The 22,606-nt window shown below is 37.3% G+C and overlaps 1 protein-coding gene and 1 long non-coding RNA gene across 2 annotated transcripts in view; both read left to right on the forward strand.

The window, feature by feature from the left end:
• The window catches only part of LOC127854458 (mRNA export factor GLE1-like), a 22,541-nt gene extending 1,079 nt beyond the window's left edge, over positions 1-21,462 (forward strand). Inside the window, exons 2-12 of the mRNA XM_052389505.1 lie at positions 6,737-6,939; positions 8,007-8,118; positions 13,797-13,945; positions 14,559-14,619; positions 15,681-15,751; positions 16,442-16,722; positions 17,059-17,205; positions 17,666-17,778; positions 19,074-19,286; positions 19,906-20,096; positions 20,684-21,462. Of these exons, the coding sequence (XP_052245465.1) occupies positions 6,737-6,939; positions 8,007-8,118; positions 13,797-13,945; positions 14,559-14,619; positions 15,681-15,751; positions 16,442-16,722; positions 17,059-17,205; positions 17,666-17,778; positions 19,074-19,286; positions 19,906-20,096; positions 20,684-21,125 (1,983 nt within the window). The 3' untranslated portion in view covers positions 21,126-21,462. The remainder of the gene's footprint in view (positions 1-6,736; positions 6,940-8,006; positions 8,119-13,796; positions 13,946-14,558; positions 14,620-15,680; positions 15,752-16,441; positions 16,723-17,058; positions 17,206-17,665; positions 17,779-19,073; positions 19,287-19,905; positions 20,097-20,683) is intronic.
• On the forward strand, positions 17,880-18,736 carry LOC127854814 (uncharacterized). The gene is made up of 2 exons (XR_008037114.1): positions 17,880-18,023; positions 18,163-18,736. It is a non-coding gene; the product is annotated as an uncharacterized LOC127854814 (long non-coding RNA).
• Positions 21,463-22,606: the final 1,144 nt, after the last annotated feature.

A 22,606-nucleotide genomic window follows, 5' to 3' on the forward strand; every position in this document is an offset into this window, starting at 1 on the left:
TAATTTCTGACATTTCAGCGCACAGTACAGTAACATGAGTAAGGTATGATCTTGTTATTTTTGTCAGTACCGGTAGTTAATTACGGAGCCGTTAATTACAATGATACTGAACTATTAATGAGCAGATGGTCGTTGAACGTTATAATAAAAATAATGATTGTTTTTATTAGTAATAAATCGGCAATTTATCGCTTTTATTCTATTTATAAAGTCAAAATATCGGATAAGTAAGGTGTCTACTGTAGAACGAATACTGTCAGAACCCCCCCGAACCCTTGATCTCGCGTTATCTCGGCAGTCTCGTTACGCGTGATTTAACAATGTCGAAATCGTGAATGACTAGATACCGAAAATGGTTTACAGTCAACTCGTACCTAAGTCAACTCGCACGGTAGTCAACTCGCACGTTTTTTGGTTAACTCGCACGTTTTTTTGGTTAACTCGCACGGAAGTTAATTCCTACCTAAGTCAACTCGCACAGTAGTCAAAATATTGATGTATTAATGGGTTCTAAATGAGTAATTTATGCATAAAAACAAATAATTAATACTTTCAGAGTTTAGTTAATACTTTTTATTGAAAAATATTTACAAAATAACAATTTTTTTTTTTTTACAAAATGTTGTTTATACCAATGTAATGTTATCGGCACGTTAAAACTGACAGTTTAAGTACTTTTAAAAAAATATTTTTTAACAATTATTTTAATTTTTATTACATTATTAATACACGTTATCAAAGCTTTATATAATGTACACAAGTAGACATACATCTATATACTTTTATTGTAATATTTATTTCAATATATTTATACACAATAACAAAGCTTTACAATTTGTAAACAATGAGACATACATCTATATATATTTTTTTAAATATTTTCACACATAATCAAACATTTAAAAGATAAACACAATGCGATATACATCTATATAATTTAAAAAAAAATATTTATTTCAATATTTTCACACATAATCAAAGATTTACAATATATTCACAAGGAGACATACATCTTTATTTTTTGTTTTAATATTTATTTCTAAATGTTCACACAATCAAAGATTTACAATATATACACAAGGAGAGATGCATCTAAGTATTTTTTTTTCAATATTTACAAGATATTGTAGTTCAATAAAGCACAGTGCTTGTACTTTGTGCTCATTTGCTTTGTTCATCTTTTCAAGCACAGTGTTTGTACTTTGTGCTCATCTGTTTTATACATCTTTTCAAGCACAGTGCTTGTACTTTGTGCTCATCTGTTTCAATAGTGCCGTTGCGGATACCTTGCCACGCCGGTACAATGACCTCAACCTGGCAATCTGGCCTTGCATGGTTTTCTGCTGGCGTCGCTGGTAGCGAGTCAGTTGCAGCTCCGTAACCAGCTGTACGTTCCGAAGTGCAACGTTTGCCTCGTCAGAAAGAAGACGGATGAGGAGGTACATGGGAAGGGCAATCCCCGCTCTCCCATTGAGACGTCTGTGCCAACCTGAAGTTAAATTTGAAAGGAAATTAATGTTTCGTCATTACTTAGCATTACAAAATCATAATAAAATTAGTCGCAATAAAACACATGTTTAGATGGCAATAGCATCAGATTCTTTTTTAACTTCTACGTCGTTGTTGGTTCGAATGCCCATGCCAAACACCGACCAGCATGGCACAGGCCAAGTTGAAGACACGAACCATGTTGAGCGAATGTAGCTCAAAAGTCCATCAAATCTGAGAGGCGCGATGTCAACCATGGACTCGAACACCCCGGGAATGTGTTCTGCCGGTAAGAACGGCAGACACAGTATTTTCCTTATGTACACGTACGTTTCTCTTCTCGTGGCGTACTCGGTAGCGAGCCCCTTAGCCTAAAATAGAAATGTAACATTAAATAATATTAGTCTCACGTGCCTATTTATTTAGACGACTTTATCAGTATAAATAAATTTATTACCGGAAAAAACATACTAAAATGATATACCTGCACTTGGCGCCAAATGGCTTGACCCCAATGGAAGGCACAACCATGGATCTTGGCGTTCATTAATCCTAATTAACAAAGATTTATTTAATTTCAATTAACGAAGTCTCAAATATTTATTGTATGCTGTTAGAAACGCTTAATTTTATGTCCGGAATTGTGCATCTTATTTTCGGGTAACAATATATCAAATTAATAGAAGTTTACGCACTTGCGTTAAGACCCGGTTTCTCAAAGCAATACTCATTTTGTAAACACATTTTCCATTTGATAGTTCAAATCATGCTTGTAATTTATGAAGTTGTAGAAATATTTAATACATGAACAAATAGTAAATAGAACATGGAATTAATAAACAAATAAATAATGCATGCATTTAATAATTGTTAGTTGTATATAAGACCTTTCACACCTATTACAAACATTCATATAACCCGTGAAAAACACCGACCACAAGTGTAAAAGAGCCATTAAATGTGACAACCATATATTCAGATTATTGAAAAAGGACATAAGTATTATTATTATTACTTATAAACTTCTTATAAACTACTGATCATATTACATCCTTCATCTATTTCTATATATTTTTTCGAGGCGTGCGAGTTGACTTTGAAAAGTGCGAGTTGACCAGAAATGCCGTGTGAGTTGACCAAAAAACGTGCGAGTTGACTACCGTGCGAGTTGACTTAGGTACGAGTTGACCGGCACCCCCGAAAACAGTACTGTTTTCGCAAAAACAGTAAATTTACCGAAAACAGTTAGATTTCCCACCTTAACATCGTGAAAGTGGCGTTAAAATACAATTTCATGAATGTTAACTCCAGTACGCATTTAAATGAAACTATATATATTAATTATTTGTTTTTGAAAAAAAAACATCATTTTATTCCTGTTTAAAATCGGAAGCATAATATATTACGAGGACATGATACCGAAAACAGTAAATTTACCGAAAACAGGTAGATTTCTAACCTTAACATTGTGATAGTGGCATTAAACTATGATTTTAGTTAATGTTTATACCAGTACGCATTTAAGTGATGCTATATATTAATTATGTCTTTAAAAAAATCATTTTATTCACTGTTTAAAAACGGAAGCATTATATAATACGAGGACATGATAACGAAAACAGTTGATTTACCGAAATCAATTAAATTTTCCACCTTTACATCGTGATAGTGGCGTTAAACTTTGATTTAAATGAATGTTTACTCAAGTTCTCATTTAAATAATGCTACATATTAATTATTTATTTTCTCAAGAGATTTCTTGATACTCTGGTATTTAAAATAACTCCAGGTATGGTATACCTGAACGAATGAAAAAAAAACACTTCTGAATTCGTTTGTATTTTGGAAAATGATAAATACAAGCATGAAACATACCCTAATTACTCTTAGTTTTCAGTTAATTCTTTTTTGTAATTCTTAATTTTCAGACATACGGGTTTTCGTCCGTAAATTCACTTATCATTTTCAAACAGTACATTTTACAGCGTTATTTTACCAGATTTCTTCCCTATTTTCACTTATCTTGTGTCATTTCGATCATGCATTTTCATGACCAGATTAAAGTAATAAAACTTGGCAGATGAATCCGTTAGGGCTATGGCCCATTACATTTGCGTAATAGTGTTAAAACCATGTATGCCGATTTTATACAGAGGTTTCACATCTGTGACAAATATACTTAACACTCCAAAAAACGTTATGCACGCCAATTGTTATACAAACAATTGAAGGTATTAGACAACGACTGACGAGGAAACAAAGCATTCATAGGTTACATATTTTGTTTATTGTATCTTAACTTTCTGTACAAGAATAAATCATGTGGAAATATTTCTAATAAAATGAAAATATTTATATAAGTAACTAAACACGATCCAATACGTTAATCAAACATTGCCGACTTTGCAAACTAATATATTAAAGCAATTAATTATGACACCCATTTGCTATGCTGTTTTCGGTTTCTGTTTTCGGTAGTATTTATTATGCCCCCCTTCAAAGAAGAGGGGGTATATTGCTTTGCACATGTCGGTCGGTCGGTCTGTCCACCAGGTGGTTTCCCGATAACTCAAGAACGCTTGGGCCTAGGATCATGAAACTTCATAGGTACATGTACATTGATCATGACTCGCAGATGACCCCTATTGATTTTGAGGTCACTAGGTCAAAGGTCAAGGTCACAATGACCCGAAATAGTAAAATTCTTTCCGGATGATAACTCAAGAACGCTTAGGCCTAGGATCATGAAACTTGATAGGTAGATTGATCATGACTCGCAGATGACCCCTATTGATTTTCAGGTCACTAGGTTAAAGGTCAAGGTCACAGTGACCCAAAATAGTTAAATGGTTTCCGGATGATAACTCAAGAACGCTTACGCCTAGGATCATGAAACTTGATAGGTAGATTGATCATGACTCGCAGATGACCCCTATTTATTTTCAGGTCACTAGGTCAAAGGTCAAGGTCACGGTGACCCAAAATAGTTAAATGGATTCCAGATGATAACTCAAGAACGCTTACGCCTAGGATCATGAAACTTCATAGGTACATTGATCATGACTCGCAGATGACCCATATTGATTTTCAGGTCACTAGGTCAAAGGTCAAGGTCACAGTGACCCGAAACAGTAAAATTGTTTCCGGATGATTACTCAAGAACCCTTTTGCCTAGGATCATACCACTTCATAGGTACATTGATCATGACTCGCAGATGACCCCTATTGATTTTCAGGTCACTGGGTCAAAGGTCAAGGTAACAGTGACAAAAAACGTATTCACACAATGGCTGCCACTACAACGGACAGCCCATATGGGGGGCATGCATGTTTTTCAAACAGCCCTTGTTTGTTTCTTACTGTGAATTAGGGTAATTGAATTAATAGACATCTATACAAATTAATAAAGTAGAATTGGTGATGTATTATCCATATCTATTTGTTGCTAACATATTGAATACATACTGTTTTCGTATAATTGTTCACTGTTTTCGGGAGTACATTTTACTGTTTTCGTCTGTGAAAAAACTGAATGCGGATTATTTTTATTAAAATAAATTTTATTAAATTTTTTTAACATATATGTTGAAATATCTTTAAACTACTATTCTTTTTTAAACAAGGCATAGGAAAAAAGCGATGTTTTCGTCTTAATATTCAATGTTTTCATATAATAAAACACTGTTTTTGGTAAATTTTACTGTTTTGCGAAAACAGTACTGTTTTCGGTATCTAGTCATACCGGTCAGTCAGTCAGTTTGTCACACTTTTCTGGATCCTGCGATAACTTTAAGAGTTCTTAATATTTTTTTCATGAAACTTGAAACATGGTAAGATGGCAATATGGAGATTATGCACGTCATTTCATTGTGTTCCTAAGTCACAAATTCTGGTTGCTATGGCAACAAATTTAAAAAAATCTGACAATGGTGGAGTTTCAATGGTAGGGGACCATATTGCTTGACAATAGTCTTGTTTATTATGTCTCTTAATTTATTAGCAATCAAAACAGCTATTTGGAATTACATATTATTTTTAAATAATTTTACGAAAACATTTTGCTTTCACATGTATGCAAAACAAGTTTCCCTGTCCTTTTGTTGATAATTGAAATGTGTAATACATGTGGTTTAGCAATAGATTATAGGTGCCACTTGTATTTATAATTTTTATTTCAATCAGTTGACAAAAGAATGCGCATTGTATTGATCTTATTGGGACTTGATTGGTCATTGTTTGCTCAGCTACTACAAACATGTACCACAGGTACTCTTTTAAGTTTACTTACTTGAACCCCCGGTACGGTAAATATACTTAAAAGTACCCAGTCGATATTAGACTGTACCCAAGTTGTATTCCCACCCTAAATCCAATGTTATAAAACGCGCTGCCGATTACCTTAAAACAGCATTTTATCTTGAACAAACTTCTCTTTAAAAAAAAAACTTCATCAACAGACAAGTTTGTTTAAGATAAATAATACCGTGCAAGATTGTACTTAAACGTCAGTGGTTTGAGCCTTCCATTTTCATGTCTGCTCTACATTTCCTAAACCCTTAGCAGTTTTTTTTTGTATAACTTTGGTAAAAACGTTTTGGTCATACTTCAAAGTCCTTTACATATCTCCTATACCCTTTGAAGGATGTTGATTGGCCACCATGTTGATGTCATTGCGGCTAAGTGTAGAAGGTAGTCACACCTGCACAACTTCAATGTCATACTTCATGGTAATTTTTTTTAGAAACTGTTTTGGTGTCTAGTCCAAAACTCCAACACTTACTGAAGAAATTGTATGTTATTAGACTGGCTCAAAATCAAGATTACAACAGCAAAGTCAAACAAGTCAAATGTACTGGATATAGCTGTCTCCTAAATAATCTTCTCTGGTGATCCAAAGGGTAGTGCATAGATGCTTGTTCACATAATGGCCCTAGGCTTAAACAGAACTGTTTTACTGCTGTACTGCTGAATTGAAAAAAAAATCTGTATTTATAGTAAATCCCTTCAAAATATATAGATAATTTCATACAAATGGTCATAGTATGACTTTTAACTTCTTTTTTGCTATTGGTCCATTGGTATCATTAGTCTCAGCACTACACTGCAAACTTATGCTTACATGCTGTAACATTTTTACCCACAATTAAGGTTAGTGTGGTAACTGTATAGCCATCTGTTTTGCAAATATCAGCCTATTACACTAAGCCCTGAATGATAGACATATCATACAATGCCTCATATTTTACAGGAATTTTTAACCAGTTGCTCATCACCACCGGAAATTCACATCTCCCCAAAGTTTTCAGAGTCTTTAAAGCCTCGACTGAAAGAAAAATATGTCTCAGATCAAGATGAGAAAGCTAACACAGGGAAAGTCACCCTGTTGTTGGAGTCACCAACATGTTCAGGAAAATATTCTCCACCACGAGAAACGAGCAATAAATCAGACAGGTACGTAAGCAGAAAGTCATATTAGCAATTACACACATAAAAGGTTGTTGTTAATTAAGTTAATGAGTGAATCTGTGAATCTTTCTGCGATTAATTATTTGTTGGCCTTAAGTTAAACAATTACTTTGAGTAGCTACATATGTATGAAACATAATTTACTAAATTATCAGTCAAAATTTGTGAGCATTAATACATGGTTCTTCTCAGTAGAACATATTCTTTTTATGCCCCCCTTCGAAGAAGAGGGGGTATATTGTTTTGCACATGTCGGTCTGTCGGTCCGTCCGTCCACCAGATGGTTTCCGGATGATAACTCAAGAACGCTAAGGCCTAGGATCATGAAACTTCATAGGTACATTGATCATGACTGTCAGATGACCCCTATTGATTTTCAGGTCACTAGGTCAAAGGTCAAGGTCACAGTGACTCGAAATAGTAAAATGGTTTCCGGATGATTACTCAAGAATGCTTAGGCCTAGGATCATGAAACTTCATAGGTACATTGTTCATGACTGGCAGATGACCCCTATTGATTTTCAGGTCACTAGGTCAAAGGTCAAGGTCACAGTGACTCGAAACAGTAAAATGGTTTCCGTATGATAACTCAAGAATGCTTACGCCTAGGATCATGATACTTCATAGGCACATTGATCATGACTGGCAGATGACCCCTATTGATTTTCAGGTCACTAGGTCAAAGGTCAAGGTCACAGTGACTCGAAATAGTAAAATGGTTTCTGGATGATAACTCAAGAATGCTTACACCTATGATCATGAAACTTCATAGGTACATTGATCATGACTGGCAGATGACCCCTATAAATTTTCAGGTCACTAGGTCAAATGTCAAGGTCACAGTGACAAAAAACATATTCACACAATGGCTGCCCCTACAACTGACAGCCCATATGGGGGGCATGCATGTTTTACAAACAGCCCTTGTTTGCTCAACTGTGCATTAAATATCCCAAAAAAAGAGATATCTTTGTTTAATCCCTGTTTTGGGGACAATGCTCAGTTTATGAAAGTCGTGGACTAAATCACACTTTTTTTATTCCAATTTTTAGCTCTGTGAATAGTGATGTGCGTGTAGAGAAGAGCTGTGTGACATCTCCGGAGTTTATCAAGTCCAGACTGGCAATACAGAAGTATGAGACGGAGTTGGAGAGCAGAACAAGGGTAGGACACTGCTGTTTATTTTGAAGGGGCCTTTTATAAATATGCTTTATTTATAACAAAACATTTGCAGAAATACTTTCATATGGACATTTTACTAATCATTGTTAAAAATGTTTTGGTAGCTTTACAACATAATTAGCTCGGCTGTTTTTGGAGAAAACCCAAGGTATTGTCATACCCAGCTCTTCATGTTGTGTCTTCCGCTGTCCGCGTCGTGCTAAAACCTTAACATTTTGTTAGCCTTTTGAACATTGGTTCTAAAATGAAAGTGCTTCCACCTAAAAGATTGAAACTTCATCTGTAGCTGCACCTTGATGAGTTCTACACGCCACACCGATTTTGGGGTCACTAGGTCAAAGGTCAATGTTATTGTAACCTTAATTTTTTTTTTTTAATTGACAAGCTTTCATTTATTCAAAACTGCACCCGCAGCTGAGTGGGATAGAAGATGTCTATGGAATAAACCAGCAACAAATGTTTACACTTCATATTAAACCTTTTTGAAAAGAAAATTAAAGAATATGTCAATTACTTAAAAAAGTTCTGAGTGCAGCAAACATCATTGTAGGAGAGGATACATCACCAAACAGTTTGTACATTATTTTTGCTGATAAATGTCTGATTTATTTTTATAGCTGGTTTGTAGTGATGTAACTTTTAGTGTACGAACTCAAGACTGCTTTCTTTGATGCAGCGGGGCATGGTGGACATCATTTAACATATCTTGGTACTTTGTTGTCATCATTTTACATTATAAATTAGCGAAGTCTGGTCTGTTCTGTTGCTCGACACAGTCTGTTTGTCAGATATTTCAAAAGTTGCGGTAATAAATATTAGTAAAATGTAAGAGGCCTATCAGTGTCAATCCACAATATCACAACATCCAAATATGGGAGGGTAGGCAGATTTGAATAAAAGCTAGGAACAGGGAGAATCTGGGTGAGAGTGGAGTTGAGCGTAGCCGCGTTGAAATGTACTGATACAAGAAGTTTGAGTGAGTTATTCATTAATTTATATATATATTTATTATATTAGTGTGTAAATAAAATGCATTTTATGAGTCTATATACTGCGTTGTGACTATTGAAGTTATGAACTCATCTTGAAAATTGTAACAGTAGGTGTTAATATCAAGCATGGGTTTACTTGTTTTCCTTTATGTATTTAGTAAGTGAAAGCTTTAAAAGATATTATCTAAAACTGCAAGGCCTAAGATCTCTGAAACCACAAGGCTGAGAGGTTTGATATTTGTGGTCCTGAAATCATGCCTTAAGGTCCAAAACTGGCCATGTCCAAAGATTGCAAGATTTATTAAGACTTGTATAGTAAATACATCTTAAAATCTCAGAAACTGCTAGTGTCAAAAGTTTGATTATCAGTGTTTTGGACCGTTTTGGCCCTTTGTGTCAAAATTAGCCCCTGTCCTAGAGGTTACTTGTTTTCCTTATGTATATTATAGTGAAAACTTTAAAAATCTTCGTGGTAACTGCAGGACCAAGAGACTATTAATTGGGCATGTAACGTCTTAAAGTGGTCCTCTGCTAAGTTTATTAAAGTAGAATAATGCCTCTTTGGTCAAAACTTGTAACACACCAGGGCTCAAATTATGTATACAGACTTCTATTGTTGATATTGTTCAAACTTCAAAACACTTCACTGGAACTGCAGAGTCATGGGTTTGATATTTTGGTGTGTAACAAAGTATAGTTTTCTTCTTCTCATCATCTCATCTCTCATCTTCGCCTGTGGTCCCATCTGGGACATAGGCCGCCAACCAGCTTCCTCCAGGCGTCTCGGTTCTGGGCGAGTCTCTCAAGCTGCCCCCATGTTTGGCCCATCTGCTTAGCATCTGCATCCAGGTCACGGCGCCAGGTGTTTCAAGGCCGCAATGGTATTGAAGAGCCTAATCTTGGTGGTGATGCCAATTAAGCTGGATCCCCAGATGTTCTTCAGCTGATGGAAGGTTGTTCGTGCTTTGCCGATGCGGGTTCTGACATCTGCATCCGTTCCTACCTGGTTGTCCAGAATGCTGCCAAGATAGGTGAAGCTGTCCACCTCCTCCAGCGCCTCGCTTTTGACTGTGATAGGTGTGTTGTTTGATGCGTTGGTCCTGAACACCTTGCTCTTCGCTTTGTTGATGGTGAGGCCCAGTCTAGCTGAGTTTTCCGCTACCGTGTTTGTCTTTTCCTGCATCTGTTGTTGGGTGTGGGAGAGAAGAGCCAAATCATCGGCAAAGTCAAGGTCTTCCAACTGTTCCCAGAGTGTCCACTGAATTCCATTCTGCTTCTGCTCCGTTGATGTCTTCATTACCCAGTCTATGGCCAGCAGGAACAGGAAAGGTGAGAGTAAACAGCCTTGCCTTACACCAGTTCTCATTTCAAAGGCTTCCGTGAGCTGTCTGCCGTGAACAATTCTGCAGGTCATTCCCTCATAAGACTTCCTGATGACGTTGGTGATCTTTTCTGGCACTCCGTAGTGTCTCAGAAGTCTCAGAAGTCTCCAGAGGGACTCCCGGTCAACGCTGTCGAACACCTTTTCATAGTCAATAAAGTTGACATACAACGGCGAATTCCACTCCAGGGATTGTTCCAGAATGATGCATAGGGTTGCGATCTGATCCGTGCACGATCTCTCCTTTTGGAAGCCTGCTTGTTGGTCACGGAGATGCGGGTCTACTGCGTCTTTCTTTCGGTTCAGTAGGATGCGATTTAACACCTTTCCTGGGATGGATAACAGCGTGATTCATTGGTAGTTGGAGCAGGAACTGAGGTCGCCTTTCTTGGGAAGCTTGATGAGGTAACCCTCTTTCCACTCTGTTGGGATTTCTTCTTCTTCCCATATCTTGCTGAAGAGCGGGTGTAGTAGGTCCACGCTGGTCTCCACGTCAGCCTTAAGCGCTTCTGCCTGTATGCTGTCAGGTCCTGCAGATTTGCAGTTCTTCAATTGTTTGATGGCGCTACTGATCTCTTCCTTTGTGGGAGTGCAGCATTTGATTGGCAGATTGCTTATAGCTGGCAGAATCTCCGGTGGGTTCACAGGTGCAGGCCTGTTGAGTAGCTCCTGGAAGTGCTCAATCCACCTCTTCTTCTGCCCTTCATCATCTGGTATTACTCCTCCATTTTGTCCCTTACTGGCCTCTCTGGCTTGGCAAACTTTCCTGCTTATCTCTTGGTGATGGAGTACAGATATTTAGTTCTGTTCTGATAGGCTGCCTCTTCCGCCTCTGTTGCAAGCGTCTCTAGGTAGTTCCTCTTGTCTTCTCTGATACTTCGCTTGACGCTCCTATTTGCTTCGGTGTACTCTTCTTGTGCTTTCACTTTTACGGCGCGTGTTCTGCTGTTGGTTACACTTGCCTTCTTTTCTGGTCTTTCCTCAACTTTCTGAAGCGTATCTGCTGTCATCCACTCCTTGTGGGTGTAAGACTTGGGGCCCAGTACTTCTTGGCATGTTAAAGTCACTGCTTCTTTCACTTTCTGCCACTTCTGCTCTATCGTCCCTTCTTCAAGCAGCACCTCTAGGACCTGGAACTTGTTGGAGAGAGTGATCTTAAACTCTTCTTTCTTTCAGAGTGGCAGTGTTGTACCGTTGGTGTTGGTTGGGCTCCCCTGTCCAACTCTTCTTCAGCTTTAGTTCAGTTGGGCGACAAGGAGATGATGGTCCGAAGCCACGTCTGCTCCTCGCTTGACACATACATCCTGAAGAGAGCGACAAAAACTCCCTGCGATGCACAAGTGGTCAATCTGGTTCTCCGTTGACAGGTCTGGTGACACCCAAGTTGCCTTGTGTATCCTTCTGTGGTGGAAAACACTTCCTCCGATGACCAGGTTACTTGTGGCGCACAGGTCGGCGAATATCTCCCCGTTGTCATTCATCTCTCCTAACCTTTGCTTTCCCATGATCTCCTCATATCCTCGGTTGTCACTGCCGATCTTGGGGTTGAAGTCACCAATTAGAATAATGATGTTTCTCTTTGGTCTGTCTTGTATGATGGTTGACAGTCTATTGTAGAAGTTGTCCTTCTCATCCTCTGTACTATCGTTTGTTGGAGCGTAGCACTGGATTATGTCCATGTTGATCCTCTTCTTCTTTGTAAGGAAAGAGGCAGTCATGATCTGAGGTTTGTGTGCCTCCCGCCCGATGAGCACTCTCTGTGCCGACTTGGAAAGCATTAGGGCTACTCCCTAGGTGTATGCTGCATCCTCCTGCTCATGCCCCGAGAACAACAGTAACTCACCGGAAGTCAGTCGCTTCTGCACAGAGCCAGTCCATCTTGATTCACTGATCCCTAGGATGGTGAGGTTGAACTTCCTCATCTCTGCGGCAACCTGTGCTGTCTTCCCCGTCTCATACATGGTTCGGACATTCCATGTACCGATGGTGGTAGTGGTCCTGGTGGAGATGATGGTCTTCGGCCTGATGGCTTCCAGTTGACACTGGCTTTCATCGTCCGGCGTCATACGTCCTCCAGCTGGAGGTCCAACTTCTCCCAGGTCCGTGATTTCTGTTGTTATTCTGTTTGGCGTTTTTGTAGCAATAAGGTTTCAACAGGGTAGGGAAGCTAGCCTTACGCCCAACCCTCCTCCTTTTTCAGCGCGGGCTTGGGACCGTCCTTGGCAGAGTTTTTCTTCTCAGTTTGTTCAAATCATGCACAGGAGTCAAAACTATGTGTAACCATGCCCAGGGATTACGTTTTTATAGACTTGCATAGTAAATAATGTAAAAAATTGATCTCTGAAATCGCAGGATGCAGAATTGTATTGCTAGATGTGCAACATTGTGTGGTGGTCCTCTACTAAGTTTGTTTTTGATCATGCCAATTGGTTTAAATAGGCCTCACTGTAGGGGTTACTTGTTTTGCTTTATATGTTTAAAGTAAAAACTTATAAAATTTGTTCTTATACTGTCTTAGACCATATTAAGGCTGTGTTATACAGAGTAAAAAAAACACTAGATAAATACTACAGCCATTACACAAAATTTACAAATAGCATGTTAGTTTCTAGACATTAACTTAAAGGTGAGCGCCTCTGGGCATTTATGCCGTCTTGTTTCATTCTAAGCCTCACTTGATATGTTCCGCAACAAGAATAGGACAGTAGCCGGTTATTCTGTGCAGGTTGTGGCAAGTAAAAAGTACCCGAGCAACATTAGAAATAATGTCAAGTTAAAATCAATGAAATATATGATACAGACTTAGATTTGTAAACTGTATCAGATATGAGTCGCCAACCAGTGTCACCTAAGGTTACAAGCTGTTTTAAGTGGGGGACCATGTTTGATAAGTTGCTTATCTGTGTTATCTTACGGGACTATTGGTTAAAGTTTTGGCCCCTTTCAGCATTTGATTTTTTTTGTTGAACATTTCATGCCCCCGAGGAGGGCATAATTATAGTGATCGCACTGTCCGTCTGTCTTTCCATCACACTTTTGCGATTAGGTTTCGAAAAATGCTAATAACTTCGATGTCGCTTCAGATGTAACCTTTATATTTGGTATGCATGTGTATATGGACAAGGCCTTTCCATACGCACACATTTTTTTACCGCTTTGACCTTGACCATAATTTTAGGGTCCATGTTAGGTTTCGAAATCTGAGTTTAGGTTTTGAAAAAAGCGTTTTTCGGGGGCATATGTCTTACGATGGAGACAGCTCTTGTTTATTCTTACAATAATTACAGAAGCTGGTTTTGCAAAAGAAACAGGAGTTTGAAGAGCATAAAGCTCGCATAGAACAAGATGCAGAGAGAAGGATAGTAGGTATAGAACAGCGTACCTCTTTTGAGAGCAGAACCAAGGTGCAGAACATTGAACACAGATACAAATCTCAGTAAGTAGAGTCAAGGAGAATAGAAAAAGTCTTATACATAGGGGAAAACTACATTTTGGAAGTCCATTCGATTAAGCATTGTAGAATAACAGTGTTTTTTTCATTCAAAATGGGAACCATTCCCAATGGAAAAAAGTATATATTTTTCCCAAATGGGAGGTAAAAATTGCCAATGGAAGGTTTCAAAAAAAAAAAAAAAATTGTTTTTTTTTAGATATTAATATTTTGTTCATTTCCCATCCATATAAGAATAAACTTAGTAAATATAATATTGGACACACTTGTTTCCTCAATTTTGAAGCATTTGTTAGCAAAACAACAAACACACTAATTTCCCAATTTTAGTCAAAACACAGCGAATTTTCCCAATACAATGGGACCTGGCCCAATTCCCAAAATGGTGAAAAAAACACTGAATTATCCATACTCTATTTCCTGTAATGTATTAAAAAATAAGTGGCATTCCGTGGTAAAATAATGAATAAACTTGTTGCCAAGATAAATGACATCCATATTTGCTGTGTGAAAAACAGTATCATATTTAAGCAATTGCAATTTAATAATATTTTCTGAGGTGTCTTATGGAATATTTGAAGCATAATTTCTATTTTAGAGAAGCTGAAATAGATGCAGTCCATAAGAGACTTCGAGAGACACATGCCCATCGAAAACAGGTGAGTGAATTTATGGGTAGCATTACATTCGGTTAAGTATAAGAATGAAAAACTATTATAGTGAAATAATGCTAGCTAACCTGTAAATAAAATCTTTAGTGATTGATCTTTTTGCGCAAACAAAATATTTACTGACTTTAATTTCTGATGCTGATTGTGAACACTCGTTATTGTTTTAAAGTCTGCTTGTTTTAATTGAGTTTTAATTAGTTTGTGGTAATATGTATTTAATTGTAAACTAATTTAACCTCATGTGGAAACAACATATAAATTAACTATTATTGGTACTTCTTTAGCGATTGGTTACTCCTTGATACATGCTTTCCTTGATATGGTGCGATTTGACAAATGTTATGTCATTTATCAGACTTATAATTGTAAATAAAAGCTGGGCTGACTCTATTGCTATGATTCAGCTACATTTAGATGTTTATTCAAAATGGCAAATAGTATCTTTTTATTCCCAATTCCTGTCCCAAAAATCCCCATTGATGTTTCAGATGTTTTGGAAATAAAGCTATCAAGTATATGAATAACAAGTTTGCTTGTGTTATACCCTTTAAACATTAAATTGATATTTTTATGTTCAGTACTTTCTGTTTAGTGAAATTTTTATCAATAATAAGGGATTTGAATCAAAGCAGAATCCTGTTCTTTTGTATAAACATTTTGAAGACTCCAGCGAATGATCATTTTGATGCAAATTTTACCAAACGGTTCACTTGAAAATAAATTTGTCGTCATTTTTGCAGTGTTAAAAATTTCGACTCCAGCAAATAATCATATTGATGCAAATTTTACCAAACCTCTGTATTATGCAGACTTTTGCACTTATATTTATACAGTGCAAATTCACAAATTCACTTGTAATGGTCATAGTCCCAAAATTGTGAGGAAAAGACCTGACAATATGTATATTCCTTATGGCACATCTGTTAGCTTGTGTTGCAACTGTACACAGCATCATTTAGTGCTGCAGAAGTGCACACAAGAGAGAGATGTGATTTTAGATATTCCCATGTTCAAGTAAAGAAATCTCGACTGGACTCTGTGTGTTCCAGATTCATGAAAGTCAAATTCAAGAAGCTGAGCATGCTAAGAGAAAACTGCAACAGGAAAAAAATGAACAAAAGTAGGGACTTGTGTTATTGTTGTATTTGTTACTTTCATAACACTTGTAAAGTAAAGGTATATAAATAAATCTCAGGTTATCATTATTCTTCATTTCTTTAGTAGGCAAACTTTTTGTAGATCGCTGTAGTGCTGTTGAATTAAACATATTTTTTCATAATTAGCGAGGCTTTTTTCGGAGAAAACCCAAGGTATTGTCATAGCCTGCTCGTCGTCCGCCGGCGTCGTGCTAAAACCTTTACATTGGCTCTAAAATCTAAGCGCTTCCACCTTAAACTTTGAAACTTCATATGTAGATGCACCTTCATAAGTTCTACACGCCACACCCAAAAAAAAAAAATTCTGACAAGCTTTCGCAGCCGAGCGTGGCACCCGTTATGCGGTGCTCTTGTTTTATTCTAATGTCTGTCCTGAAATAGGTCTCGAAAGTTAAGTGTAGAAATAAGCTACACAGGATGATTAAGGAGGTGCTCATTAAATATATTCCACAAAAAATTACAATATTTCCCCACTTATAATATTGAAGAGTATGAAAGGAATTTTTTTTTAAGCATTACAGTCTATAAGCATGAGAATAACAATATATCAAAAATAGAATAAGAACTTTTAATAAATAGCTTGCTTCTTTGCATAAGCAGTGTGAATACTAAAATGTCAGTTGTTTGAGTGTAAGTAACTTGAATTGATACAGAGAAAGAAAGGAACGTCAAAGCAAACTTGCTGAATCTGCTAGCCAGTTACGACATCTGAGTGCGAAGATTACCGAGGACTATTCAGCCTGTAGGTACTCTTCCCATGTCTCAGAGGCGGCTCAGTTATCCATGGCACAGATGAAAACTTTGGTGGCCAATATGAATAACATTGTGAGCCAATGTGAGCAGTCTGGTGATGTGCAAGGAGAACATTTCCAACAATGTGCAAATATCCTGGACTTGGCTACTGATCTATATAAACATGTCAGGACGGAACTAGGTAGGTTGATATTTGCAGTTAGAAAGATACATTTTATTTGTTTTTCACGCCTCATATTGATGTCTTTTATCCAAATATCAAAAACAATAACACCAAGCTCAATCATACTATTGTAAAACTTGTAGTTTATGTACGGCAGTATGAGCATTTAGTTCTGGTAAATTGCTTCCATCAGGGACACTTTCAAGGAAAGGTGTGTGTAGGTAAGTTGATAATTGTTATATGACTGGAAGACAATGCAAAGCCCCAAACAGCTTCTCTTCCTCTACCACTTATTCTCATATGCCAGTTAGAAGCTGCTGCCACAAAAGCAAACAGATGTTGATTTCCTTGCAGAGCTGGCAGAGAAGGCTGGTGAGGAAGCACATTTGGAGGCCAAGAGGCTTGCCAAACAGAAGGAAGATGAGGCAAAGAAGGCGGAGTTACCGACACCCATTGCAGCCTCAACTCCAGTCCCTGTCAAGCCAGTCATAAAACCAGCTGGTGAGATACCTCAGTCATACACACTTGATGGCTATTGACACTTCTAGACTATTACAGTTGAATAGTCTTGTTCAATACATATTTATACCTCAGCAAAATATTTTAAAAGGGTATTTACTGCAGTCTCTATGTTGATTGGTTAATTTGTCTGTGAACATTTTTATACACCAAATATGGGAAAAGACCTGTTTTCGCAAGACACTGAAATATTTACCTACATGAGACAGTGTGTTGCATTAGCATATCTGAAAGGGGGGCCTTCAAGTTCATGGTCATACTTAGACAATCAAAATACTGTTATAATTGTAAAACCTATGAGCAGTATATCAAAGTGATATGTGGGTGTATTAATCACATTCAGTGTCAGCTCTAGTTATCTGTTTGTTTAAATCTTAGCATTTTACAGTTAACTTATAAAAAATGAACAATCTATTGTTAGCAACCTATTTGCCTTTCCCAGTTAAAGTGACATCATCTAGTCTGGATTTAATGGCAGTGAAACGCTACCTGGATCTTCAGGGCAGATTGACCTCTGTAGAGGAAAGCGTACATGTCCTCTCCTCCACTGCTCAGGTAATTGAAAAGCTCCACGTTCAGATGGGAAACTGGTTTTGAGCAGTATTCAGCATAAGTCTGAAGTGATTTTTATGCCCCCCTTCGAAGAAGAGGGGGTATATTGCTTTGCACATGTCGGTCTGTAGGTCGGTCCGTCCACCAGGTGGTTTCCGGATGATAACTCAAGAACGCTTGGGGCTAGGATCATGAAACTTCATAGGTACATTGATCATGACTTGCAGATGACCCCTATTGATTTTGAGGTCACTGGGTCAAAGGTCACGGTGACCCGAAATAGTAAAATGGTTTAGGGATGATAACTCAAGAACGCATACGCCTAGGATCATGAAACTTCATGGGTAGATTGATCATGACTCGCAGATGACTCCTATTGATGTTGAGGTCACTAGGTCAAAGGTCAAGGTCACGGTGACCCGAAATAGTAAAATGGTTTCCGGATGATAACTCAAGAATGCATACGCCTAGGATCATGAAACTTCATGGGTAGATTGATCATGACTCGCAGATGACCCCTATTGATTTTGAGGTCACTAGGTCAAAGGTCAAGGTCACGGTGACCCGAAATAGTAAAATGGTTTTCGGATGATGACTCAAGAATGCATATGCCTAGGATGATGAAACTTCATAGGTACATTGATCGTGACTCGCACATGACCCCTATTGATTTTCAGGTCACTAGGTCAAAGGTCAAGGTCACAGTGACAAAAAACGTATTCACACAATGGCTGCCACTACAACAGACAGACCATATGGGGGGCATGCATGTTTTACAAACAGCCCTTGTTATGTATTTGTACTAACTTGTAAAATTTTAGTATGGTACTTCTTCCTGTTTATTCAAGCATTTGTATATTCTTGAAATTTCGAACGTTTTACAACTGATGTCAATGTATATATAACTTTGTTGTGCAGGTTGTTAAGAGAGTAATACAATAAAGAATAAGCTCTCCAGTGATTTTATGCTTTCATTATTTTGATAATGTACTCATTTGTTTTAACAATACATGTATTGTGAAAGACTTCTTCATTCAATTAGATTGATTTAAATGTTAATTTATTTAATGATGATTAATTATCTACATGCATATTGCAGAGTATAAACACTGTCATAATAACAGAAAGTATAATGTCATTGTGATATAGATCCAATAGTATACATAAAAGAACTGTTTTTGCACAATTTAATCGAAAATTATCTTTAAGTTCCAAATGACATGGATTTTTAGTGATTACTTTTAGTGCTGGTTATATTGTGATAACAGACATATGTGATATATGAATCCTTATTGCAGCTCAAGAAGTTGAAGTTTGACATCCAGAAGGCAGTGAACACCCCCATCAACGCGATATCTGGTGTCAGCGGTGACCACCTGCGGGACAAGTTGAAGCGTCTACTGTCTCTCCTGGCTGGACAGACTGTGGACATCTCCGGTCACACTGTGACCCTGAAACAGCACCCTTCTGCAGGCATTTTCTGTAAAAATCTAATTGCAAAGATGGTTGTGGTAAGGCAACTGTTTGTTCTTATCGACTTATTAACCCATTTATGCCTTGCGTCTAGAAAAAAGGCCTTTGCAAACAGCGTAGACCCAGATGAGAAGCCGCACGATGGGGTGTCTCATCAGGGTTTGCGCTGTTTGCTTAAAGGAATTTCTTTAAGAAATATTCTAAATATAGAAATAAATATACAAGACATCCCTAATTTTGGAAATAAATTGATCCAATTTTGAAGGATGGGAGAGTCCACTAGGCATAAATGGGTTAAATTAATTCTAGAAAAATTTGATTGTATGTCTGCATTAAATATACAAACTGGAAATCCTCGTTGTTCTCTCCAAACAGTTGACTTCTGAATGTGCTGACAAACAAGTAATAAAATACACATAAAGATAAAGATTCAAATTAATTCATCCAATTTACAGTTTTCCACGATACTTTACTGCAAGAACAAGATATGACTATTGTTTTTATGTGAAGGACTATTTTGTAAATTGTAGTTAAGTTGATAAATTAGTATGAACTTGACACACTGTATTGGCCTGCTCTGAAGAGGGCAAAGTAAAAGCCAATAAAGATTGTTATTACATGTATGCAGTCAATCACCCATTGTTATCTCTGATGCAGAAAAAGGGAGAAGAGCAAGTTTCCTCAAGCTACGAGTCAGCATTTGCCATTGCTATGGTGACAGTGGGGCTGTGGCGGGAGCAACCAGACCTAGGCGATCTATTTGTAGGACACTTCTACGCAGCGTGCCCTTACCTTGCACCTTTCTATCCACCAAAACTGGACGGACAAACAGATGAACAGTACTTCAGGTTAGGAACATGTTTGGTATTGACCTAAATGATCAAGGGGTCGTGGCACAGATTATAAGTGAAGTAATTTGCCCCAGGGCACAGTAGTCTTATCATATATCAAAGAAACAAAGCCAGAATCAATTCTTAGACTTATATGTTAAGAAAGAAAAAATATTCTGAAAAATATTTTCTGTTCTAAAAAGGCTGTGAAATGAAATTTTAATTCAATGTGGCTTTGAAGTCTTAAAAATATAATATTGAATAAAAAACCTAGTTTGACCATTTTTAGCGAAATGGGAAGTTTCATCCTCAAATAATTATCTTGGTGAATCTTAATATATGGGCTGTGTTCTGTGAAAAGGGGGTTTAATTCATGTATGTAAAGTGTTTTCCCACATTAGCCTATGCAGTCCACACAGGCTAATCAGGGACGACACTTTCCAAGTCTCTTATTAGCAAAAATCCAGATAAGCGGAAAGTTTCTTCCCTGATTAGCCTGTGTGGACTGCACAGGCTAATCTGGGACGATACTTAACGTACATGCATTTAACCCCTTTTTCACAGAGAACAGCTCATATGAAATAGTGGATCATATTGTATACCAGATCCCGAGGATACCAGTATGAAGATGGCCAGGTGGAAAAACAAGAGAAGTTTCTGAAGCGAATGTCTGGTATCATGAGACTGTATTTCTCAATCATTGTGTCCAGTCCACCAAGGGGAGAGCACCCACACGGTGTCCAACATGCCTGGGCTTGGATCGCCCGGGTACTCAACCTTGAGCCCGAGCCCGACATAACATCAACAATGATATTCGACTTCCTGCAGGTGGCAGGATTTGCGTTACTGAGAGAGTATAAGAAACAGTTCCTGAAGCTATTGCGAACACTTTGCAAAGACATGTTGCCCAAACTTAAGGACGTGTCATCGCCAGCTGGTAGAGGCGGGTTGTCTCGGTTACAGGTTTTGCTGGAAAACAGCGTAAAAAATCACGGGCACTTCTCACCGCCTGAAGGATATCTAGATCAACGGTTTTGGCTCTCTTAGAAGTCGCTCTGCTTGAAGCTTGTTGACATAACAGACTTCCAGTTCTTTGCTCATGTTTATTAATTCATCAGAATATATATGAAATAAATAACTGATATAATTTGTTTGTGTAACTCAAACAATTTTGAAGAATGACAATTAAATCAAGAGGACTAATAGCATAATGTATAGTTTTATTTCTTGCTATTTGTACATGTATTTACTAATATGCCTATTTGCACTTTAAAATATAGATGATTATAATCAAATGAACAAACTTTAGCCTATCCAAATGATACATGTATCAAAAACATTGGGTTTATCATATTCCAGACAATATAAAATGTTCAAAGTTGTTTTCATCTTGTATACAGATTTATGAATAATAACTGAATCAGTCTTAGTTTAAGACACCCTCTTTTATAGCCTATACAAACAAAAATTCTGACAAACTTTTCAGCCAGCCAGATTTTCACCTGCAAGTAATTAGTCATAGTTTTCAGACAGTTGCATTTTATCAGAATTCTACTTATTTTCACGAATCTGGTGAACATTTGAACAACTGGATGGTGATCATAAATCTTGGAAGATTAATGCAAGCAGTCAGTAGACTGTTTCATTTGTGTAATTTGGGTTAATAGGCATGTCTAGTTTGTCTACCAGTAAAAGACACTTGTTTTACCTGCTGGCTGTAATGAACAAAAAATGAACCTTCAAGTTTTGCATAATGAATTCACAGTTTCTTTTATCTCACCTGAGCAAAATGTGCTCATGGTGAGCTTGTGTGATCGCCTTTTGTCCGTCAGCATTTGCCTTGTTAACACTCTAGAGGCCACATTTATCGTCCAATCCTCATGAAATTTGGTCAGAAAATTCCTCCCATTAATATTTTAGGACGAGTTTCAAAATGATGCCGGTTGGTTGAAAAACATGGCCAACAGGGGGCGTGGCATTTTTCCATATATGGCTATAGTAAAACTTGTTAACACTTTTAAAAGTCACATTTATTGTCAAATCTTCATGAAACTTGGTCAGAATATTTGTTTTAATGATACCTAGGATGTGTACAAAAATGCTTCCGGTCTGTTGAAAAACATGGCTGCCAGGGAGCTCACTTTTCATGAAAGTTGGTTAGAACATTTGTTCTAATGACATCTATGGGCTGCAAAGAACAGGTCAGTTCCTTTGAATCTCAGGTGAGCAACTTTGGGCCTTTCAGGCCCTCTTGTTTGCAGGAATGAATATGATTTTTTACTTCGATGACGTCATGAGTACTTTGGTTTAATATTTGTAAAATATGTAAGCACTGTTTATTTTGCTTTTTTTGTAAAAATATATATAATCTTGTTATCAAATTGTTTGTCCTGTTGAACCCGATTCTATTTTAACAAAAATTTAGATTTGATAGTTGATTTCGATTAATGTGAACTACCGCCAAACATTGACTGATATAACAACTTCCTGTTGAACTGATATGAAAAGATATATCAGGCAGCATCAAT

This window comes from Dreissena polymorpha, chromosome 1 (genome assembly GCF_020536995.1).
Source record: "Dreissena polymorpha isolate Duluth1 chromosome 1, UMN_Dpol_1.0, whole genome shotgun sequence".
NCBI lineage: Eukaryota > Metazoa > Mollusca > Bivalvia > Myida > Dreissenidae > Dreissena > Dreissena polymorpha.